The 19,651-nt window shown below is 60.3% G+C and overlaps 2 protein-coding genes across 2 annotated transcripts in view; one reads left to right on the plus strand and one right to left on the minus strand.

Annotated features, from left to right (window-relative positions):
* Positions 1–3,761, plus strand: part of TECPR2 (tectonin beta-propeller repeat containing 2) — a 104,555-nt gene extending 100,794 nt beyond the window's left edge. Inside the window, 1 exon segment of the mRNA XM_021081652.1 lies at positions 7–3,761. Coding sequence (XP_020937311.1) covers positions 7–158 — 152 coding nt within the window. The 3' untranslated portion in view covers positions 159–3,761.
* ANKRD9 (ankyrin repeat domain 9) lies at positions 3,755–10,155 on the minus strand. Its single transcript, XM_003482319.4, is given in 5 exon segments — positions 3,755–7,445; positions 7,448–7,813; positions 7,816–8,314; positions 8,846–8,920; positions 9,921–10,155. Coding segments are annotated over 3 exon segments (957 nt in total). The 5' UTR covers positions 8,264–8,314; positions 8,846–8,920; positions 9,921–10,155; the 3' UTR covers positions 3,755–7,302.
* Positions 10,156–19,651: the final 9,496 nt, after the last annotated feature.

The raw sequence follows: 19,651 nt of genomic DNA on the forward strand, positions 1-19,651 counted from the left end.
CTGCAGTGACCTCGTCGGATGAGCTGTGGGCAGTGGGCCCCCCCGGCTACCTCCTCCAGCGGCTGACAAGGACTTTCAGCCCTTCCCACAGTGCCCAGAGCAGCCATGCCGCCGGCCCGCACCCCGAGGACCTGGAGGACGAGTGGGAGGTCATCTGAAGGCGCTGCTGGGACGGAGGAGGCCGGGCGCGTGTGGCGGACACAGTCGGTCTCTGACTCTCTCCCCCTCGGACTCGCCTCGCCAGCTCCTGTCCGGACACGTCCAGCCAGGTCGGCCGCCCCACACTTGCTTTCCTCCGCGTTTGCCTCCGTCTCGTTCCAGAGCCTCAGCCAGGCTGTAGAGCAGGGCCTCTGACCCCCGCGGGGCCGCGCCCAAGGGGCGGTGGCTGCTGCCAGTTGCATGCACTACGGCTGCCACCGGGGGCTGCAGTCACCTTCTCCTCACTCACCGCTCCAGGTCCCACCGAGGGGACCCCACAAGGCGCCTCCCATGGGCAGCTCACAGCAGAGCCAGGTTGGGGCTGCCCCCAGGAACCACGTTAGTAGCCACGGAGCTGAAGGTCAGCGCTGCCACCCACCGGACGAGTGCCGTGATGGCTCGTCTCCATCGCAGGGTCCCGCCACCCCCTCTCTGGGGTGCAGGTCCCAGCACATGTTTGCACTGGACCTGTCGATGGGGAACCATGGCTGTGTCGAGGTGGGGCACCGGGACACACGTGACGCACGCACGCTGCACACACCCTCCCTGCCCGCTCCCAGGGTGGGCCGTGCCCGGTCCTGGAGAACACAGCTCCGCCGAAACAATAAAGGCCAGTGGATGAACCAGAACACGGACGTGTGCGCGTGTGTCCGAGGCCGGGACGGCGCAGGGAGCTGGGGTTGGACCTGGGGACCTTGGTCACGTGGGTAGCTTAGGGAGGTCCTTAGAGCTAAGGGACACTCAGCTCACGCTGCTGGTGGACGTCATAAAAACCAGAGGGAGTTCCCGCCATGGTGCAGGGGGCTCAGACTCCAACTGCAGGGGCTCGGGTCACTCTGGAGGTGCGGGTTAGATCCCTGGCCTGGCGCAGGGGGTTAAAGAGCCAGTGTAGCCGCAGCTACAGCTTAGGTGGCAGCCGCGGCCTGGCTTCAGTCTCTGGCCTGGGAACTTCCATGTGCCGAGGGTGTGACCATTTAAGAAAAAGAAAGGAAAGAAAACCAGACACATCCTCAGAGGATGAATCCATTCATTCTTGCCTTTTTTGTCTGTTGTATTACAAACCTCCACGAGATACCTCATTTGAAATCAAATCTTACAAATTTAGAAGAGAAATGTATTTTTGAAACCAGCGGAAGGCCTTTCGTTCCTTTGCATGGTCTGTGCTGAGCCTGCAGGGCTCTGGGCTGTGGCCTCCAAGAGGGGGCGCCGCCCCGCGGGTGCTGGACCTGCGGGGCGGTCACAGGCGCTGCCTGCTGGCTCCGCGTGGCAGCCAGGCACCTCAGCGGGCATGTGGGTCGACAGCCTCCCGGGCTGGAAAGGGATGCCCACCACGGTCCCGTCAGCCCTGGGGCTCGACCTCGTCTCGCTGGCCACTGGGCACCGGGCCCCGTCCCGCCCCGAGCCCCCCGTCCCCCCTCCTGGAGGCAGCCCCCCGGAGGACTCTGGCCTCGCTGCTTTTTGTGGCCTGGCCCTGGCCCGGGGCCTCGCTGCCGGTTTTCGAAGCGAGTGTGGCCGGGCCCCGGGCCGCAGGAGAAGATGGGCCTGTGGTCTGACGGGCCGGCGGCCGAGAGGAGGGCGCTTCCCCAGGTCCCACTGAGGACAAGATGCTCAAATCCCACAGCTTGCTTCACGCCTGACTCTTGCAGAATCCTTTTCGGTTTGGTGACAGCAGAGGCCGCCCCAGGCCGGCTGTGGCTCCTCTTCCGCGTACGTCGTGCCTTGCCCGGCTCCTCTCGGTGGCAGAGCGCATCTACACGCCTGGGACTTGAGTGCAGTTAAAGCCAAGTCTGGTTGGATTCTTCTGCCCCGCCTGCATCTTCAGTGCTTTGTATGGTTTTCTTGCCGGTGCCGATTTTCGGTTGTGCTTTGAGACAGTGCGATGAGCCAGGCGTGGCCAAGCCCAGAGGAGTCTGCTGGGCGCGCGGACGCTCGCGAAGGCCACTGTCCCGCCGGTGCCCCCGCCTGGCCCCGCCGCCGGGAGCCTGAGTGGGCACCATCGCATGACCGGCTCGCCCCAGGCACCCTCCTGGGGGAGTGTCACCCCGAGGTCGCCCTGGGGAGTACTCCCAACAGGAGGCAGGGGCAGGGGCATCTCTGGCAGAGGCCAGGACCCAGGACCAGAGGCTGGAAGCGGAAATCGGCGCATGGGAAAAGGTGACATTCCTGAAGCAGGTGGACACAGAGCGTGTCCGGAAACGGCCTGAGCAGGAGTGTCAGGCTGTCGGGAGGTGGCCACGCCTGACGGAAGATTTACAAGAAAGCCCGAATCAGGAAGGCACGGTCGCGTCCCTGGCGGGAGACCCCCCGCAGCGCGGAGATCCGCCCTCTCCCAAGGCCTTCCTCGGGTCACTCTGTTCGTCGAGACCCCCACTGGGGGCCTTTGGTTGGAGGGGGGCAGCGAGAGTCCCTCACATAATGTTCACGCCCACCACCTGTGCCAGCTGAGCTGGAGGGTCTCACACGGGCAGCTCCCCTTCTTCACCGGCAGCCAGCGGTGTGGACTCTGAGAGGTGAAGTAACCGGCTCAAGACAACACAGGGAGCGCCGGGGCCGGAACCCAGCCCTGGAGAACTCCCGCCCTGTGCCATGTAATGCCACCTCCCTGTCTCGGGAAAAAGAAACAGGAGAGAGCTGCCAGGCGTGAGTACAGGAGAATGAAGTGTGGTGTGGATGGAAGGGCCAGGGGCGTCAGGCAGCCCGGCGAGGGCCGGGGTCGGCGAGGTGGAGGCGGTATGCGGGGTCGGGGGGCAGCTTCACAGTTGGTGTGGACCGTGACTCGGTCATCTGGACAAAGTAAATGTGAAATAGATTAAAGAATCTTAAAACTAGGGGGCAAAAAAGAGGATCTTATTTCTGCATGGCAAGCGCTCCGTAAACTCAAAAGTGATGGGAAATTTAGAGGAAAGTAGGTAGAGTCGAGTTCTTCAAAGTATGAAGTTGCTGTAGATTTAAAACCCACATACAATTGCAACAAGTAGGAGGAACATCGAGGACCACGTGTGAAGCAGGTGCCTCGGGAACACGCGCCCCGGGCAGGGCGGGGGTGGAGCACGCGGGGGAGCCTCTGTGGGCACAGCCCATCAGCAGCCTCAAAACCATCAAACCCTTGAACTCCCGCCTCTGGAAACCCGTCCTCCAAGGGAAAAGACCCAGCAGAGCCTCGTTTATAATCATGAAACACTCACAGCAGCTGACGTTGGCGAGCGTACCTCCAAGGAAACAGGACGTAGCTGTTCAAGAGCACGTGTGCCCTCGAGGAAACGTGTCTTGGGCTGCCTGCTACGGGGCGTGGTCTCCGCGTTCAGTCTCCCGGTGGGGTGGTGATAAAGTGGTTTTGTAGGAGAGCACGGGAGGAGGGGAGGGCGAGGGCACATGTACGCCCTGTTCCAACTTTGGTGGGTTTGAAATTCTTCCTAATTCAGGGGGCACAAGAGGGCCAGAAGACACTACCCAAGCACCTGGTCACAGTGGTTGCCTGTAGTGGATACCTTTTTGTATCTTCTGAATTTGAGCCATGTAAATGTATTATTTATTCCAAAAATAAATAAAATTTACATTTTAAAGACTCAGTCCTAACATTCTTTATCGTATCAACACCAGCTGAATCAAGTTACCACAAAATAGACACCAAAGGCTTCTTAAAAGTCATATTTACAAAGGAGTCTACAATATATGGAAATGCTTAGCCTACAGTACGTTTTTAAATAATTTGATGTCATGTATGTAAAAAATATGCATAGAAAAAATTTAACATGTGTATATATGTGCATAGAAAAAAACTGGAAGAAAACACACCAAAACACCAGCAGTGGTTGTATGGGTGGTGGGGTGCGGGCAGGTGGGGGGGCCCGCGGGGAGCCGCAGGGTGGGGACCAGGACAGCCAGGACAGCCGGTGCCTCCCCCTCGGGGCCCCGCCACGTCCTGCCCTGGATCTGTGCAGTCGAGTGTGCTACCTCCAGCACTTCTCTAGGCAGTTAGTCTTTAAAATCACAGAGGAGAGCGAGCGAGCGCCCTTCACCTCTGTACCTCTAGGGCTCCACTGGGGTGGCGCTTGCACGTGTGATGACATTGGTCGTGACTCCGCACTCAGCCTCTGCACTTACCCCATGTCAGTTATGCCTCGGTTCCCCCTGCGGACCAGGGCTCGTCACAGCCACTCCTGGAACCAGCTCGGCCCTGCAAGGCCTTCCCCAGTCACGCCCGGCCCCTCCTTCCTGACTTCCAGGAAGCATTCTTGTTCTGAATAGGATTTGGGGTCACTTAGGAAACTGCTCTCGATGCAGTATTTTATTTATTTTTTTAATTTTTTTTTTTTTCGGCCCTGTCCATGGCATGCAGAAGTTCCCAGGCCAAGGATGGAACCCCAGCCACAGCAGTGACAATGCTGGATCCTTAGCCCGCCACCAGGGAGCTCCTCGATACCGTATTTTAAAGTTGAAGACATCAGGAAGGAAGGAGATCAGCAGGAAAGTGAGGTGTTGATGGGATGAACTGGCACACAGCAGTGGTGCCACAGCTCCGGCACAGGGCCCTTGTCACCATGACTGGGGGGGGGGGGGTAGTGAGGGCCTTGCCTCCCTGCCCTCTTGACACCTCCCTAGGCCACCCCAACAGCACAGGCCTGGGTGTCTTCAGGCTTCAGGCATCAGGTCACGTGGGGTGGGGAGAGCAGCTGTGTCCTCCAACAGGCCCCTGAGCTCTCCCGAGCAGGGGTCACTGGGCCCCCGGGTGGGCAGGACTGGCCACAGTCAGGGGATGAAGAACCTTGTTCAGGCACAGCGTTTTGCCTCTGAGAAGCCATCGAGACTACCCGCTAGTGGCCAAGAGCTGAGTCCCCCGGCTGACTCCAGCCCTCCACGCTCAGCGCCAGGGTGACAGTGGTGAAGGGGCGGGGGGCGCCAGCAGCTGCCACCAGACAACCCCAAGGCCTCTCCGCCCTGCACTGCTGCTCTGGGTTCTCAGCTCACTGCCCCCCCCGCCCCCGGGAGTGCCCTGAGCATCCCCAGTGAGACTTAGCAGGAGCTGAGCCAGGAATCAGGACCCGCTCTGCTGCCGCCTCGAGGCTTTGTGGCACCTCAGCCTTCCCTGCGCAGCCCCAGCCCCAGCGAGGACATCAGGGGCCGATGCCCAGTGGCCCGGCTGCCCGCACCCTGCCCTCCACTCCAGGACCAGCCCAGCAGCTGGCTGCCTCCTTCCTGCCTGACGGCAGGGCCTGGGGGATCCCCGCCAGCCCTGCATCACCCCGGCCCCAGCCCAGGGGGCTCGAACGAGCTTGTCACCAAAGGGGCAGCTGTAGGTCTAGAGACGAGCAAAGTGGGGGACTGGGCCAGGAGGGACTGAGCAGTCACCAGGCGGGATCCACACACCCAGGGGCCCGTCAGGTCCCAGGGCTCTTTCCAGGCAGAAGCTGCCGGGCCGTGAGGGCAGCGGAGTTCCCAGCACCTCCAGGGGCCCAATCTCAGATGCCACTGCGGATCTGCTGTGAGGACCTGGGGCTCCTGCTGCCCCAAGTCTCAAGTTAGAAGAGATGTGACTAGCCACTGACTCCAAGGGTCAAGGTTCACAGAGGCTATTTAACTGGCCCGGGACACACAGCAGGAGGAGAGGAGCCCTCACCCAGGACCCAGGATCAGCCGCTGGGCTGTGCAGGCCTCCACACTCCCCTCCTCCCCACAGGGCTGGCACGCACCCACCCACACTTCAGGGCAGGTGGGGAGCTTGCAGATGCCCCAAACCACTTGGAAAACAGCTGGGGACACTAAGAGTGGTGGCAGGTGCAAACCTAAACCAGGCCCCTGCACCAGGCAACAACTTCCTGCTGCCCAAGCCCCTTCCGCACCCTCCTCCTTCCGATGGCCCACCACCCAAAGCCCCCTCAGCCTGGGGACACTGGGGACAGGGTGGGCAGTGGGTGGCCCCAGCTGGGCGGTCACTATTCATCAAGCAGATCTTTAGCCCTCTGCTCCTGGCAGAACATCGTGGCCCTCCAGCCCGTGCTGGTGCGGCTTAAATTTCACGGCCCAGCAGAATTCCCGGGCAGGACAGCCTGGCCACCCTTCCTGATCCCAAGGCTTCCCAGGGCACGGCCCCAACTTTTTAGCCAGGGTCCCTATGATGTCCCGAAGAGTCGTGGTACATCCGGCAACAAGCCTCCATCCTCAAAACCTTTCTGCAGAAACCAGTTCTGTTGGCTGAGGCAAAAGGGGTGGCCCGCAGCCACCCCATCACCCAGGGGCCCCACCTAACAGCCACTGGGTTGGGGCCACGGGAGCCCAGCCCAGAGCTGGCCAGAGCACAGGCCCAGGGGAAGGCACTTCTAACCCTGCTTGGGGGGGGGGGCGCCCACTGGGGGCCGGGGCCCTGAGGCAGCACAGCCACAACAGAGGTGTGAGAAGCAGGAGCCCAGGACTAGGGAGCGGCTAATCGTCAGAAAGCAGCAGGGTGACAAGGACAAGGCCAGGCCTGGGCTTGTTTGGGTGGGGGAGTCCCAGTGGTACCCAAGGAGGGGCAGATGGCCAGGAAGGATGGGAGAAAGGAGGCACCGCCTGGGGCCTTCCTCTCCCAGGGCAGCGCAGGCCTTCCTGCCCTCCACAGCTCTCAGGATCTGAGCCGGAGCCCGAGGCCCGACACGCTGACTGTGCAGAGGACCCAGGCCCCGCAGCCCTGCGGCGCCTCACCCGGCCTCCACCCCTCTGCATATGCCTGCCCTACTTGGACGAGTCCGTCGCGCCCCTGCACCTGCCCAACTCCAGCTCAGCTCAGCTGTCACTCCGTCTGGGACACCTTCCCAGAGCCTCTAAATCAAGGTGGGAGGTGGGTGCTCCCCACCGTCAGCCTGGGAAGTGAGTTGAAGGCAGGGCCTGGCTCTCAGGAGTCGCCTGACCCCGCAACCTCGCTCCAGGGAGCGAGCCAGGGAGCTGAGCCCAGCTGAGATACAGAAAACCTGCCGCTTGGGGCCCGCCTGCCCGGCCCGGCCCCGCCCTAAAGCACGCGACAGACGAAGCTGTGATTCCGCGTACAGAGACAATGTATGTAAAGTGCCGGGTACAACGCTCTGAAAAATAGTATTCTCCAAAAAGCCAGCGCCAGGATGCCCCCGCGGTCTAGCCCTTGCCAGTGAGGTCCAGCGGCTGCAGGAAGGGTGGCAGCGGCAGCTCGTCCAGGGCCTCGGGGAAGCGGCCGGGCGAGATGGCGGTGACCAGCACCTGCATGGCACGCGCGAAGAGCGAGGGTGGCGCCAGGCCGCCAGCCACTGGAACTTGTCCTCCCCCAGCAGCCGCTGCCAGCGCGGCCGGTCGCCCAGCAGCTCGCGGCGGGCCGGGCCAGCGGCGTCTGCGGGCGTGTACAGCGCCAGCAGGTCGAGCAGCAGCAGGCGGCGCTGGCGCGGCTCCCCGGGTGCAGGCGGCCCGGTGGCGGCGTTGGCGGCGGCAGTGACCGTGGCCCCGGCGTCGCGGCCCAGCTGGCGCAGGAGCAGTTCCAGCGGCGTGAGGCCGCCGCCGTCGCGCAGGCCAGGCGAGGCACCGTGGCCGAGCAGCAGGAAGAGGCACTCGGGGCGCGCCAGCTCGCAGGCCACGTGCAGCGACGTGCCGCCACCCTCCACGCGGCTGCAGCCCGTCGGTCGAGCAGGCGCGCGCGCTCCTCCGCCGGAAAGTCGCGCACGGTGCGCAGGATGCGGCGCAGGATGCCCACGCGGTTGTAGCGCACCGCCAGCGCCACGTGCGGCCCGGGCGCCGCGCAGCAGCGGAAGCCCGCGCTGGGCGGCGCGAGCGCGCGCCGCGGGAACGTGGCCAGCAGGTAGTGCGCGTACGCCTGGTGGTCGTGCACGAGCGCGTAGAGCAGCGCCTCGGACGGCGAGTAGGCGGCGGCGCGTCCGCGCTCGTCCCAGTGGAAGGCCTCGCTGGCGCGCATGTCCTCGAGCAGCCACACGGGCAGCAGGTCCCGCACAGCCTGGTAGAAGGCGAACGACGACTTGCGGCACTGCTTCTGCGCCCGCGAGCGCGCCGCGCCTGCGCCCTCAGCCCCGCCGTCTGCGCCGCCCCCTGGCCGCTGCGCGTCCCAAGGCATGCTGGTGGCTGGCGCCTCCCAGCCTCAGGGCAGAGGCCTGAGGCAGGCCACCTGCGGGCAGAGGGGATGGTAGTGAGGGTCCGGTGGGGGACTCCCGTCCAGCCCTCCCACAGCCCACCTGTCTGGGCCTCTCTCGTACCTGCCTCCAGCCTTGGACCAGTCACTTCCAGTCCCTCCTCACAGCTCCCTTCTTTCCTAGGCCCTGAACAACCGCCCAAAGCCTTGATCTAGCTCCGCCTGATCTCCCTCCCTGTCTTGTTTTCTGGCTCTTCTACTAGAGATGCCTTTCTCTGTCCCTGCCCTCGCAGCCCTACCTACCATTAAGGCCACATTGAAACCCCACACCCCCTGCAGCCCAGGGACCCACTGGAAGTTTCTGCTCCCACCTGTGGGGAGGTGCACCCAACCTCAATCAGGGAGAAGGCCAGGCACGGGGCTAGGGAAGCTGCAGCCAGAGCCTTTCTGTAGCCCAAGCTCCAAGTCCCCAGATCCATCTAACCTTGACCATGTCTGACCCCCAACTGCAGGTGGGGGTCCCTACCCCAGGGCCAGGCAGGGGCAGAGCTCTAGACTCAGACCTACCTGGTTAGTGCACTGCGATGACTAGTTCTGTCTTTGGGTGTATCACTTTCCTTCTCTGCGTTTCAGCTTCTTCATCTGTAAGAAACAGGGAATGCAGGCTGGGAGCCACATCAGGAGTGGGGGCCTCTAGCCTTCCACCCAAACATGATGTTAATGGGGCGTGCCCACCCCTAGCTCCCGGGAGGAGGGAAGAGGATGAAATCAACCCAGAGACTGCTGTGCACACACTTCACAGTCTGCAATCCCCTCCAGGTCCGCTCGCCTTCCTGGTCTTCCCAACTCCTACAAGAAGCAGGTACTGTCCTCCCATTTTCCAGCAAGGGACAAACTTGTCCAAGGTCAGTCAACACGTCATGATAGAGCCAGGCCTAGAACCCGGATCTCCTACCTCCCGTTTCAGGCTCATTCCAGAAGTGGAGGGAACCCCAACCCACGGGAAACCAAACTTGGGTCCTAACTTTGCCTCTGAGCCCCCTGCACCAACCCGAACCGTGGCCTCCAAGCCCTGGTCCTGCGCTGGCCCTGGCCCAAGCTCCCCTCTGTATTTTCTCAAGGGTAAGCCCTTGGTCGCAAGGGGCTGGGTCAGAGGACAGGCTGCGTCCACACGCGGTGGGTAACTAAGTTACAGAGCCGGGCCCAGTGGGGGTGGACTACAGCCACAGCGCCCTTTGGGGGGCACCATGACTGGAGCGACTCCACGCCTGGGCCTCCGCGCCCTGGGTGTACCCTCTGTGGACACCGGCGCGGGGCGGGTTACGTAAAGTTGGGCCGCCCCGCGTCACTGGGCAGCGAGTCACGGTCGCGGCACACTGAATGGGGGGTTGGGCCGCCGAGGGCAGGGCTGCGCGCCCAGGGCCGCCGGCCCGCTCTTCCCAGTACCCTCCCGGCGACGCGGCCGGATCTCTGGCAGCCTCGGGTCGCAGAGGCGAGGCCAGGGTGTCTGCAGGCCAGTGGCCCACGCAGCGAGAGCTGCACCTGCATGCGCGCGTATCAGCGGGGCTGAGGGGGGCGGCGGCCAGGGGGCAGCGGCCGGGGCGGGGGCTGCGAGCCGAGCCGGCCAAGGAACGGGACTCACCTTGGGGGTTGGCGGTGCCGTGTCCCCGCCCCCGCTGCGGGCGGGAGCGCGCGCTGTCCCCCCGCGGTCAGGCGCGCAGGCGAAGCTCCCAGGACCGACAGGCAGGGGGGTACCGCCGCCGCCCGCGCCCGCCGCAGCCGCGCTCTGAGCCGCCGCGGCTCGATTGCTGGGCGGCGGTGCCGGCGCTGGCGGCAAGCGGGCGGGCGGGCGGCGGGCGGCGCAGTGCGGCCCGGGCGGGCAGGACCGCGGGGCTGCCCGCCGCCCCATTGGTCCGCGCTGCCGGTCCCGCCGCCGCCCATTGGCCGCGGCGCTGCACCATTGTTACGTCATCGGCCGGCGGGCGGGGCGCCGAGAGGGACCCGCGGAAAAGTTGGGAGAAACTTAAGGGCGCGCGGGGGGCGGGGCCGGGGCTCCCGGAAGCCTTAGTCCCTGCGAGGACAGGCTCCCTGCAGTGGGCAGCGGGTGGCGGGCGACGAGCCCTGAAACAGGCCGGGGGCCCTGCCTGCTGTGTCCCGACTCAGCGAAAGTCTGGGCGCGCGCCTAGCGCTTCCCCGCCTCCGCCCGTCCGGCTTCGCCGGGCGTGACTTTCCTTGTCGCCCCACGTGTCATATTCCAGGTCCCCTTTGCACTGATCCTCCGTGACCTTGGGGTAGATCTCCTCCGGGATTGTTCTCCCGGACTACGAGAAGGGGTCAAGAAGTGGGAGCTGTGACCCCTCCCCTTCTGCCTGGGAGGGTGCCGGCCCCTAGAGGGCCTTCTCCAAGCTGACTTTCCCAGGGAATGAATGGATGCAGCCAGCCATTTATGAGCACCTACTGTGTGCCAATCTCTGTGTTAGACGTACTTGATTTCACTTCATTTGCACAACCAGTAGTGGTAGTGATGAAAATTATGACCCCTGATTCACTGGGTGGGAATCCGGGCTCACAGGGAGGTGACCTCCAAGGAAGGAGCCACTGAGGGCAGCTGGGCGCCTTCCCTTCAGACATTTGTGGTGGATGGGGCCCCAGCCTACCCACAAGGGAGCTGAGACCCCACCAGATACCCACAGTCAAAATGCTGCCCACCTCAGTGCACTGTGGCCTTGCAAGCCCGCTACCACACCTCTTAGGGATCCCTGGCTACCACCAAGTTTGCAGAGCTGGGTCATCGGCCAGGGGCAGGGCTACAGGGAGCACTGGGTGGGGATCCGGACTCCACCTCTGCCTCCCTCTGCTCTAGGCTCCAGTCTCCCCATGGTTTGTGCCTGCTTTCCCGTTCTGGAAGTCTCTGAATGTGTTAGGGGCTAAGTGAATGGAACCCTGGAGTTGACATTTGACCTTTGGGAGCCCCCGGACCCTGGAAGACAACCAAGGGAGGTGGCGTCCCAGGTAAACTACCTGTGGCTCACGACACCAGCCACCCTGTGCCCATGTCCCCATTCTGCTCTTCAAGGGCTGAAGCTGAGACCTCCCACCGGCTCCAAGGCTCCCAGTGGAATGAGGGTGAAAGGGCACGGGCTGCAGGTGACTGGTGCGCAGCTGGCCTTGGGGCACGTCCCTCTCCAGCCCTCCAGCCCTTCTTGCCTCCCCTTCACCTTGTCCTCTGCACTCCTCGCTGGGTTTCCCGAAGGCCTCCCTTAAAATCAAGTCTGACCCTGTTTCTCCACTACTTAGAAGCTTCCCATGGAAATGGACTTAGCGGGATAGACCAGGTGGGGCGGAGGAAAGGCATTCCTGGTCCGGACACAGCTGGAGCAAAGGTCTGGAAGTTACAGAGGGAGGCTACAGAGGTCAGGTGGGCGGAGCCAGGAAGCACAGTGCCTCAAATGCCAGGACAAGGAGCTTGGGTTTGTCCTGAGAACCTGGAGGAAGAGGTAGAGGGGGGTTGGAAGTGAGTAAATTGTTTCAGGCATACACGGAGTTCTGGTTGTGGCTCAGCAAGTTAAGAACCTGACTAGTACCAATGAGGATTCGGGTTCAATCCCTGGCCCCAGGTTAAGGATCTGGCATTGCTGTGAGCTGAGGGTAAGTTGCAGATGTGGCTTGGATCTGGAGTTGCTGTGGCTGTGGTGTAGGCCAGCAGCTGCAGCTCCAATTTGACCCCTAACCTGGGAAGTTCCATATGCTGCAGATATGGCCCTAAAGGAAAAAAAAGTTATCTCAGGCATACAAAATAATAATAATATAAATTTTAAATGCTTGGGGAGTTCCCTGGTAGCCTAGCAGGTTAAGGATTTGGCATTGTCGCAGCTGTGACTGAGGTCGCTGCTGTGCGCAGTTTCAATCCCTGCTCCAGGAATGTTCACATGCCTCAGGTAAGGCCAAAAAAAGACAAAAAACAAAAAAAAGCCTGGGAGCCCATGATCCAGTTTAAGAAAATACTGGAGAGGAGGTCCCGTCGTGGTGCAGTGGTTAATGAATCCGACTAGGAATCATGAGGTTGCGGGTTCAATCACTGGCCTTGCTCAGTGGGTTAAGGATCCAGTGTTGCCTGAGCTGTGGTGTAGGTCACAGACCCGGCTCAGATCTGGCGTTGCTGTGGCTGTGGTGTAGGCCGGCAGGTAGAGCTCTGATTCGACCCCTAGCCTGGGAACCTCCATATGCTGCGGGTGCAGCCCTAAAAAGCAAAAAAAAAAAAAGAAAGAAAAAAAAATGCTGGAGAAATCTGAAGGCCTGCGTGTCTGTCCTGAGGCCCAGCCCCCGCCCAGTGCTTTCCCACCGAGGCGCCTTACATTGCAACGCTCTGCACCCTGGCTCCCTCAGCGCCACTCTGGGCAGCCTGCCTTCCCCCACTGGCACTTTTAGACCCACCCCCCAGGCTTCACGCCACTCTGGGTCTCAGTTCACCTCTGCTGAGGAATCTTGCACTGGTGAAATCTGTCCCCTGTCTCAGCACATGTGTGGTCTCCCAGTGCTGCTGCAAACACCCTGCCAGCCTTCCTCGGGCTGTGGCGGGGTTGGTCCAGGTGGCAATGATGGGGGAAGGGCCACCCCCCAGTGACGCAACAGCAGGTGCCAGGTTGCTGCCCTCAGAGGCGTGGCCAGGGCGCCGAGAGGGAGGGTGGACTTGGCGGGGAGCAGGCCAGGGAGGGGGAGGGGGGCTCGATTCCTGGAGAGACTAAGGGGGTCTAGGGGTGGGGGGACTGCCCTGCTCAGGCCCTGACACCTATGCCGGCAGGGGATGCTCACCAGCCTGGCCTTCTAAGAATGGCTTTGACCCTTGACCTTGTCATGCTCCTGCTGGGACCCAACCCAAGACATGCTCCCCTCTGTCCTGGGGGCGCTCGTCCCACCTGGCAGGCATGTGTATGCGCCCAGGTCGGGAAGTGTAGCTGATGAATCCAGAGAGATGGAGGTGGGGGCCGGAGGGGCACTGCCAACACAGAAGGAGCCCCTGCGTGAGGGCTCCGGAGAAGGGACCTGAGCGGACTGGGCTCTCTCAGGTTCTCTGCCTCCGCAGGGGGAGTGGGTGGGGGCCCACCAGTAGCCGACTGGCCTGGGAGGGGCGGCCGGGCCGAGGGGCAGCAGGGAGGTCACTGGGATTCTGACCAACTTCGGCAAGTATGAGAGCGCCAGAACAGTCTAGAATGCCGACCAGGTTGGGCTGAGCCCCTGGAAGCCTGGGGAGGAGCAGGGTGAGGGCATCTGTGATGCTGCCTGTCAGCCACTTCAGGGTGTCCATGGCAACCGGAAGCTGAGGGGGAAGCCCTGGCTAGTGATAAACATCTGGGGGTCATTGGAGAGAGAAGGCATTGAAAGCATGACACGGGGAGATAGGAGTGGCAGCCTGGGACATCTAGCATGTGGGGGTGGGGACAGGAGGAGGGCCAAGGAGGTGGGGGGTGGCCCTCGGGGGTCAAAAGGGCACAATGTTCCCAGAAGCGGAGGTGTCCCGAGGAGGAGGGAGTGGCCAGCTGGGACAAGTGCCATGTGTGCAAAACACTGATGCAGGGAAGACCTGTGGAGCCATGACCTTGAGGCCAGCAGGGATGGGTCCCCCACACACGGAGGGGAGCCTTCCGCTGTGGACAGGGGTCAGTTCTTGGGGGGCAGAGGGTGGGCCCTGCGTGGCAGTGAGAGACATCTACTCTGATGGCTTCTGTTTTCAAGGTCATCTCCCAGGAGTGAGGAGGGGTAGAGGGCGGGGCTTGAGGAGAGTGGCTCGTTGACCACAGGGAGCCCTCCCCAACCTGAGCCCCAGCGGCCCCCAGCAAGGCCAGCGGAGCAGGTGCCCCGGGAGCTCAGCGTGGCGTGTGCTGCAGGTAGAAAGGAGGGTGGGGGGCTTCCTGCGGGCGGCGGCGGTGGGGGAGGCTGGTGCAAGCAAGCTGGGTTCTAGTCACTCCACACCAGCTCTGGGGACTCAGGCTGAGTAGCCCCACCAGTCTGAGCTCCAGTCTCTTTTTTTTTTTTGGTCTTTTTAGGACCCCACCCGCGGCACATGGAGGTTCCCAGGCTAGGGGTCCAGTCGGAGCCTACACCACAGGCACAGCAACACAGGATTCGGGCTACACCACAACACACGGCAATGCCGGATCCTTAACCCACTGAACAAGGCCAGGGACTGACCCCATGTCCTCATGGATACTAGTTGGGTTTGTTAACCACTGAGCCATGATGGGAACTCCTGAGCTCCAGTCTCTTATCTGGGAAATGAGTCAGGAGAATTTTCAGATCACAAAAGGAAGCTGTTCCAGGGCAGGGTTGGGCAAGGCCAGTATGGAAAGTGGCCAGGACCAGGTCAGAGGGTGAGGCTGTCCTTCACCCACCCCCACCTCACCTGGGTCCCGCCCTTCCAGCACCTGGCTGGACCACCCTCCTCCACCATCCCCCCCAACACACACGGCTGGGCTGGTCCCCACCTCTGCACTTGGGCTCAGGCTCTCCCACCAAACTCTTGTCCTGTCCAACCAGTCTTCCCAGGCTCAACGGGAGATGCTGGTTCAGACCAAAGTCAAGATAAAACTAGGTGAAGACAAGTGACACCCTGGGAAGCAGAGTCCAGCACCCAGCAAAGGAGTGACATTCAGAATGTGTAAGGAGCTCCTGCCGCCAGTTAGAAAGATTAACCCAGGAGGGAGTTCCCATTGTGGCTCAGTGGCAACAGTACCGACTAGTATCCATGAGGATACAGGTTCGATCCCTGGTCTTGCTCAGTGGGTTAAGGATCCAGTGCTGCCGTGAGCTGTGGTGTGGGTTGCGGACTCAGCTTGGATCTGGCATCGCTGTGGCTGTGGCGTAGGCCAGTGGCTACAGCTCCGATTAGACCCCTAGCCTGGGAACCTCCATATGTTGCGGGAAACGGCCCTAGAAATGGCAAAAAGACAATCAACCAATAAAAAATTTATTTATTTATTTATTTTTGTCTTTTTGCTATTTCTTGGGCCGCTCCTGCAGCATATGGACGTTCCCAGGCTAGGGGTCCAATCGGAGCTGTAGCCACCGGCCTATGCCAGAGCCACAGCAACGCGGGATCCGAGCCGCGTCTGCAACCTACACCACAGCTCACGGCAACGCCGGATCCTTAACCCACTGAGCAAGGGCAGGGACCGAACCCGCAACCTCATGGTTCCTAGTCGGATTCGTTAACCACTGCGCACGACGGGAACTCCAATAAAAATTTAAAAGAAAAGATTGCTGGCCACAGATCACCATAACATATAATAACAATGAAAAGGTCTAAAATATTGTAGAATTACCAGCATGTGACACAGGGAGGTGAAATGAGCAAATGCTGTTGGAAAAATGGTGCCAATAGGCTTGCTCGATGCAGGGTCACCATGAACCTTCAACTTGAAGAAAAAAACACAGTATCTGTGACGCCAAGTGCAATAAAAAGGGGTCTGGGGCATTCCTGCTGTGGCGAGGTTGGCTACTTATCCTGCTTGTCTCCAGGGGTGTTGCCAGTTCAATCCCCAGCCCAGCGCAGGATGCAGATGGATGCAGATGCAGCTTGAATTGAAACCCTGGGGCCCAGGAACTTTCATAGGCCTCCATGAAGCCAGAAACAACAAGAAAAAATTAAAGTTTTTTTTTTTTTTTTTTTTTTTTTTGGCTTTTTAGGGCCACACCCGTGGCATAGGGAGGTTCCCAGGAGGGATGGAATCTGAGCTACAGCTGCCGGCCTACACCACAGCCACAGCAGCGCGGGATCTGAGCCATGTCTGTGACCTACACCACAGCTCAGGGCAACACCGGATCCTTAACCCACTGAGTGAGGCCAGGGATCGAACCCGCCACCTCACGGTTCCTAGTCAGATTCATTTCTGCTGCGCCACGATGGGAATTCCAAATTAAATTTTTTAAAAAGGAGGTAATCCTCGTTTCTTTCATTTCTAACAATTTCAGAGTTAAACCTTTGAAGAGAAGACAGGTTAACTGCCAACTACTGAAGTACGGTCACTGCTGCATTTTTAATCATGAAAAATAGGAACCCAAGGCGACCACCCAGAGGGGAGCAGCGAAAGCAATCTTGATGCACCTTCTCAGCTGGCCCTGTCCTCCCGGCGAGGGCCCGATGTAGACCTGGAGCCAGGGATCCCGTCTCTCTCTCTCTCACACAAACACACACACACACACACACACACACTCCAGTGAGACAGTCTCTATGGCATCTCTGGGTCCACAGAGGTTCCTTGGAAAAAGCCGTGCCTGAAGCCTTGAGCTTTCTCATTAAATGATCCAGCTGGATTTTTATTTTTTTAATTTTTTAATTTTTTTGGTCTTTTGGTCTTTTAGGGCTGCACTTGCAGCATATGGAGGTTCCCAGGCTAGGGGTCGACTGGAACTGTAGCCAACGGCCTACACCACAGCCACAGCAACGCGGGATCCGAGCCGCAAGTGTAACCTTCACCATGGTTCATGGCAACACCGGATCCTTTACCCACTGCGGCCAGGGAATCAAACCCACGTTCTCATGGAAGCTAGATGGGTTCACTAACCACTGAGCCACGACGGGAACTCCCGGGTTTTTATTTATTTAACAAAAATTAAATAATATAGTTGGGAGTTCCCGCCATATGCCGTATACCTGTGGCCCTGAAAAGCCAAAAAAAAAAAAATTAAATAATACAGTTTCTCATTAAATAATCCAGTTTTTGGATTAGGCCAGTTGGAGACAGAGGTTTCTCACTTGAAAAGGTCCTGACTCAGAATATTTGCCCAGCACAGTCCCTGTCCTCCAGTCTCATTATAATAGTGTCCCCTTCACCCCGCACAGGTCCTGGTCTAGGAGGTGAATCCACAGCTGCCGCAAGACCATCGTGCGTCCCTGGTATCACGCGGCCACAGGCACGAAATGGCCTGAGCTTGTCAAGTGGAGATAAGAGCTGTGCTGAGAAGTCACTGAGTTCTTGGGGGACACAGCTGTGTCCTCAACAGAGCTGCCCCCAGGAATCCAGCTCCTGGGATTAATTTTCAGCATTGCCACCTAAAAATGTTAAAAGAAAGGGAGTTCCCGCTGTGGCACAGTGGTTGAGAAGCCGATTGCAGCAGCTCAGGAGCCTACTGTGGAGTGAGTTCGAAGCCCGGCCCAGCACACTGGGTTAAAGGATCCGGCTCAGGTCACAGTAATGGCTTGGGTTCAATCCCTGGCCCAGGAATTTTCCATATACCACAGGTGTGGCCATAAAAAAAAAATGTTAAAAGGAAAAGCATACATACTGTTTAAAAAACACTTGTCTGTGGACTGCAGGGTCCCCTGAGGAGCGGGCAGGGAGGAGAGGGGAGGGGGAGGGGGATGCTCTTAGTTTTGCTCTCTGTACCTTCTATGTGGTTTGAGTCTTTCACAAGGGGCACATATGTGATATTATTCATATAATTAAGGGAATTTTTTTTTTTTTTTGTCTTTTTAGGGCTGCACCCACAGCACATGGAGGTTCCCAGGCTAGGGGTCAAATTGGAGCTACAGATGCCGGCCTACACCACAGCCACAGCAATGCAGGATCCTTAACCCACCGAGCGAGGCCAGGGGTCGAACCCACAACCTCATGGTTCCTAGTAGGATTCGTTTCCGCTGAGCCACCACGGGAATTCCCATCAAGGTAACTGTTTAAAAAGGCACGTGAACCGGGCGAAATGCTGTCTCACGGCCACCATCTCAGGGACTCGCCTGCTGACATAGGCCAGGCTGTCAGCTCAGTTCTAGGCAGGGAACTGGAGCCCAGAGAGGGCCAGGGCTTTGGCCACAGGGTCGGAACCTGTAAGGCTCATTCCATCCCAGGAAGGGAAGGCTTTGGTTTCACGAGTTCCTAACCCCTTTGGGCTGTCAGAAGCCCCTGCGACAGCTGATGAAAGCTCTGCCAGAAGTCCCTCCCACCCGCAAGATGAGGGGGGCCTCAGATGCAGGTGGGGATGCTGGGCTGGGGCTCCCCCATCCCTCCCCAGGGGACTCAGATGGTCAGTGTTAATTAATTCAACCAACAAGTCCCCCGAGCTGTTCTGAGAGGTGAGTGGGCAGGAGAGGCTTCCTGGAGGAGGAGGCTCCCTGAGAGGAGGCAGAGCGCCTGTACCCTTCACGCCACAGGCAAGCCCCAGGGGGCTCTGTGTCCAAACATCCTGGCCCCTCCCTCCCCCCTCCTCCCTCCCCCCTCCCAGACCCAGGCTGCCCTGGACTCTCTAGGTTCCAGCTTCAGCCACAGCCTCTTGCAGCCTGAGGCGATCTTGTTGAAACCAAGTCAGCTCAGCCCCTCTTCTGCTCAGAGCCCCCCCTGATCAAAGATGCTCCCCCATCTGAGTTGAAAAACCCCGCTTTGCCCCAAGGCCAGACCCCTTCCATTCCCCCGAGAACCTCAGCCTTCAGGCCTGCAGACCTCGGGGCCTCAGGGCCCTAGCTTATGCTGTTCCCCCCTCTGCCTGGATGACTGCCAGTCCCCAGAAGTCCCCAAGGACTCACTTCAGGTGTCACCTGGCTTAAGGAGCTCCCTCAGCCTCTCTAGTCCCCCACTGCAGTGTCCTGCACTCCTGGGGGTTTCTCCTCTGCTGGCCTCAGGGTGGGGCCTGCCTGTTCCTGTGGGGCACAGTAGGTACCCCATAAATGCTGATGAGTAACTGGAGGAGTTGATGAGGCTGGGTGGGTGGAGTCAAGGCAGGCCTGGAAGTGGGAGAGCAGGCTGGGTGGGAGCCTGGCCAGCCAGTCACCCTGTGGGGAGTGTGAGCTAGACCTGACACCTGCTGCGACCCGGAGGGCGGGAGCAGGAAGTTCCTTACTCATGTCTGTGACACCAGGGACTCCTGAGCACAAGGGGACTGAGCCAGGGCACAGCCCAGGTCCCCTCCCGGGCAGTGCAGGAGCCCTCAGACCTGGCCCCTCCTGCTCTGCAGGAGCTTGAAGGGGCCCTTGCCCTGTCCCCGACCCTCCAGCACATAGGGGCTGGATCCCTGCCTGACTGTGTGCCCTTGAGCACATCTCTGCCCTCTCAGGCCTGGTAAACACCCCGCGGGGCTCTGGCTAGGTCACCTCTAGTGCCCAGGAGTCAGCTGCCCTGGGGAGTGGCAGCACCCAGGACCAGAAGGAGCAGAGCCCAGGTGGGCCAGCCCAGGGCAGCCCCCCACTTTGTCTGCACCTCCAGCTTTATTGTCCACGGTCCCCTTGGGCAAATAGCTGCGGTTTGCAGGTCAGAGGGAAACTAAGGCCTAGCCCTGCTCACACATCTTAGATGAGGCCTAATGGTAACAGAGGCCCCTGCCTGACAGCGGCAGGCAGGAAACTCCTTCTTCCCAAGACCCCCGAGCCGTCGGGGGTCCCCGCGTCCT

Source organism: Sus scrofa, unplaced genomic scaffold (genome assembly GCF_000003025.6).
Source record: "Sus scrofa isolate TJ Tabasco breed Duroc unplaced genomic scaffold, Sscrofa11.1 Contig1914, whole genome shotgun sequence".
Taxonomy (NCBI): Eukaryota; Metazoa; Chordata; class Mammalia; order Artiodactyla; family Suidae; genus Sus; species Sus scrofa.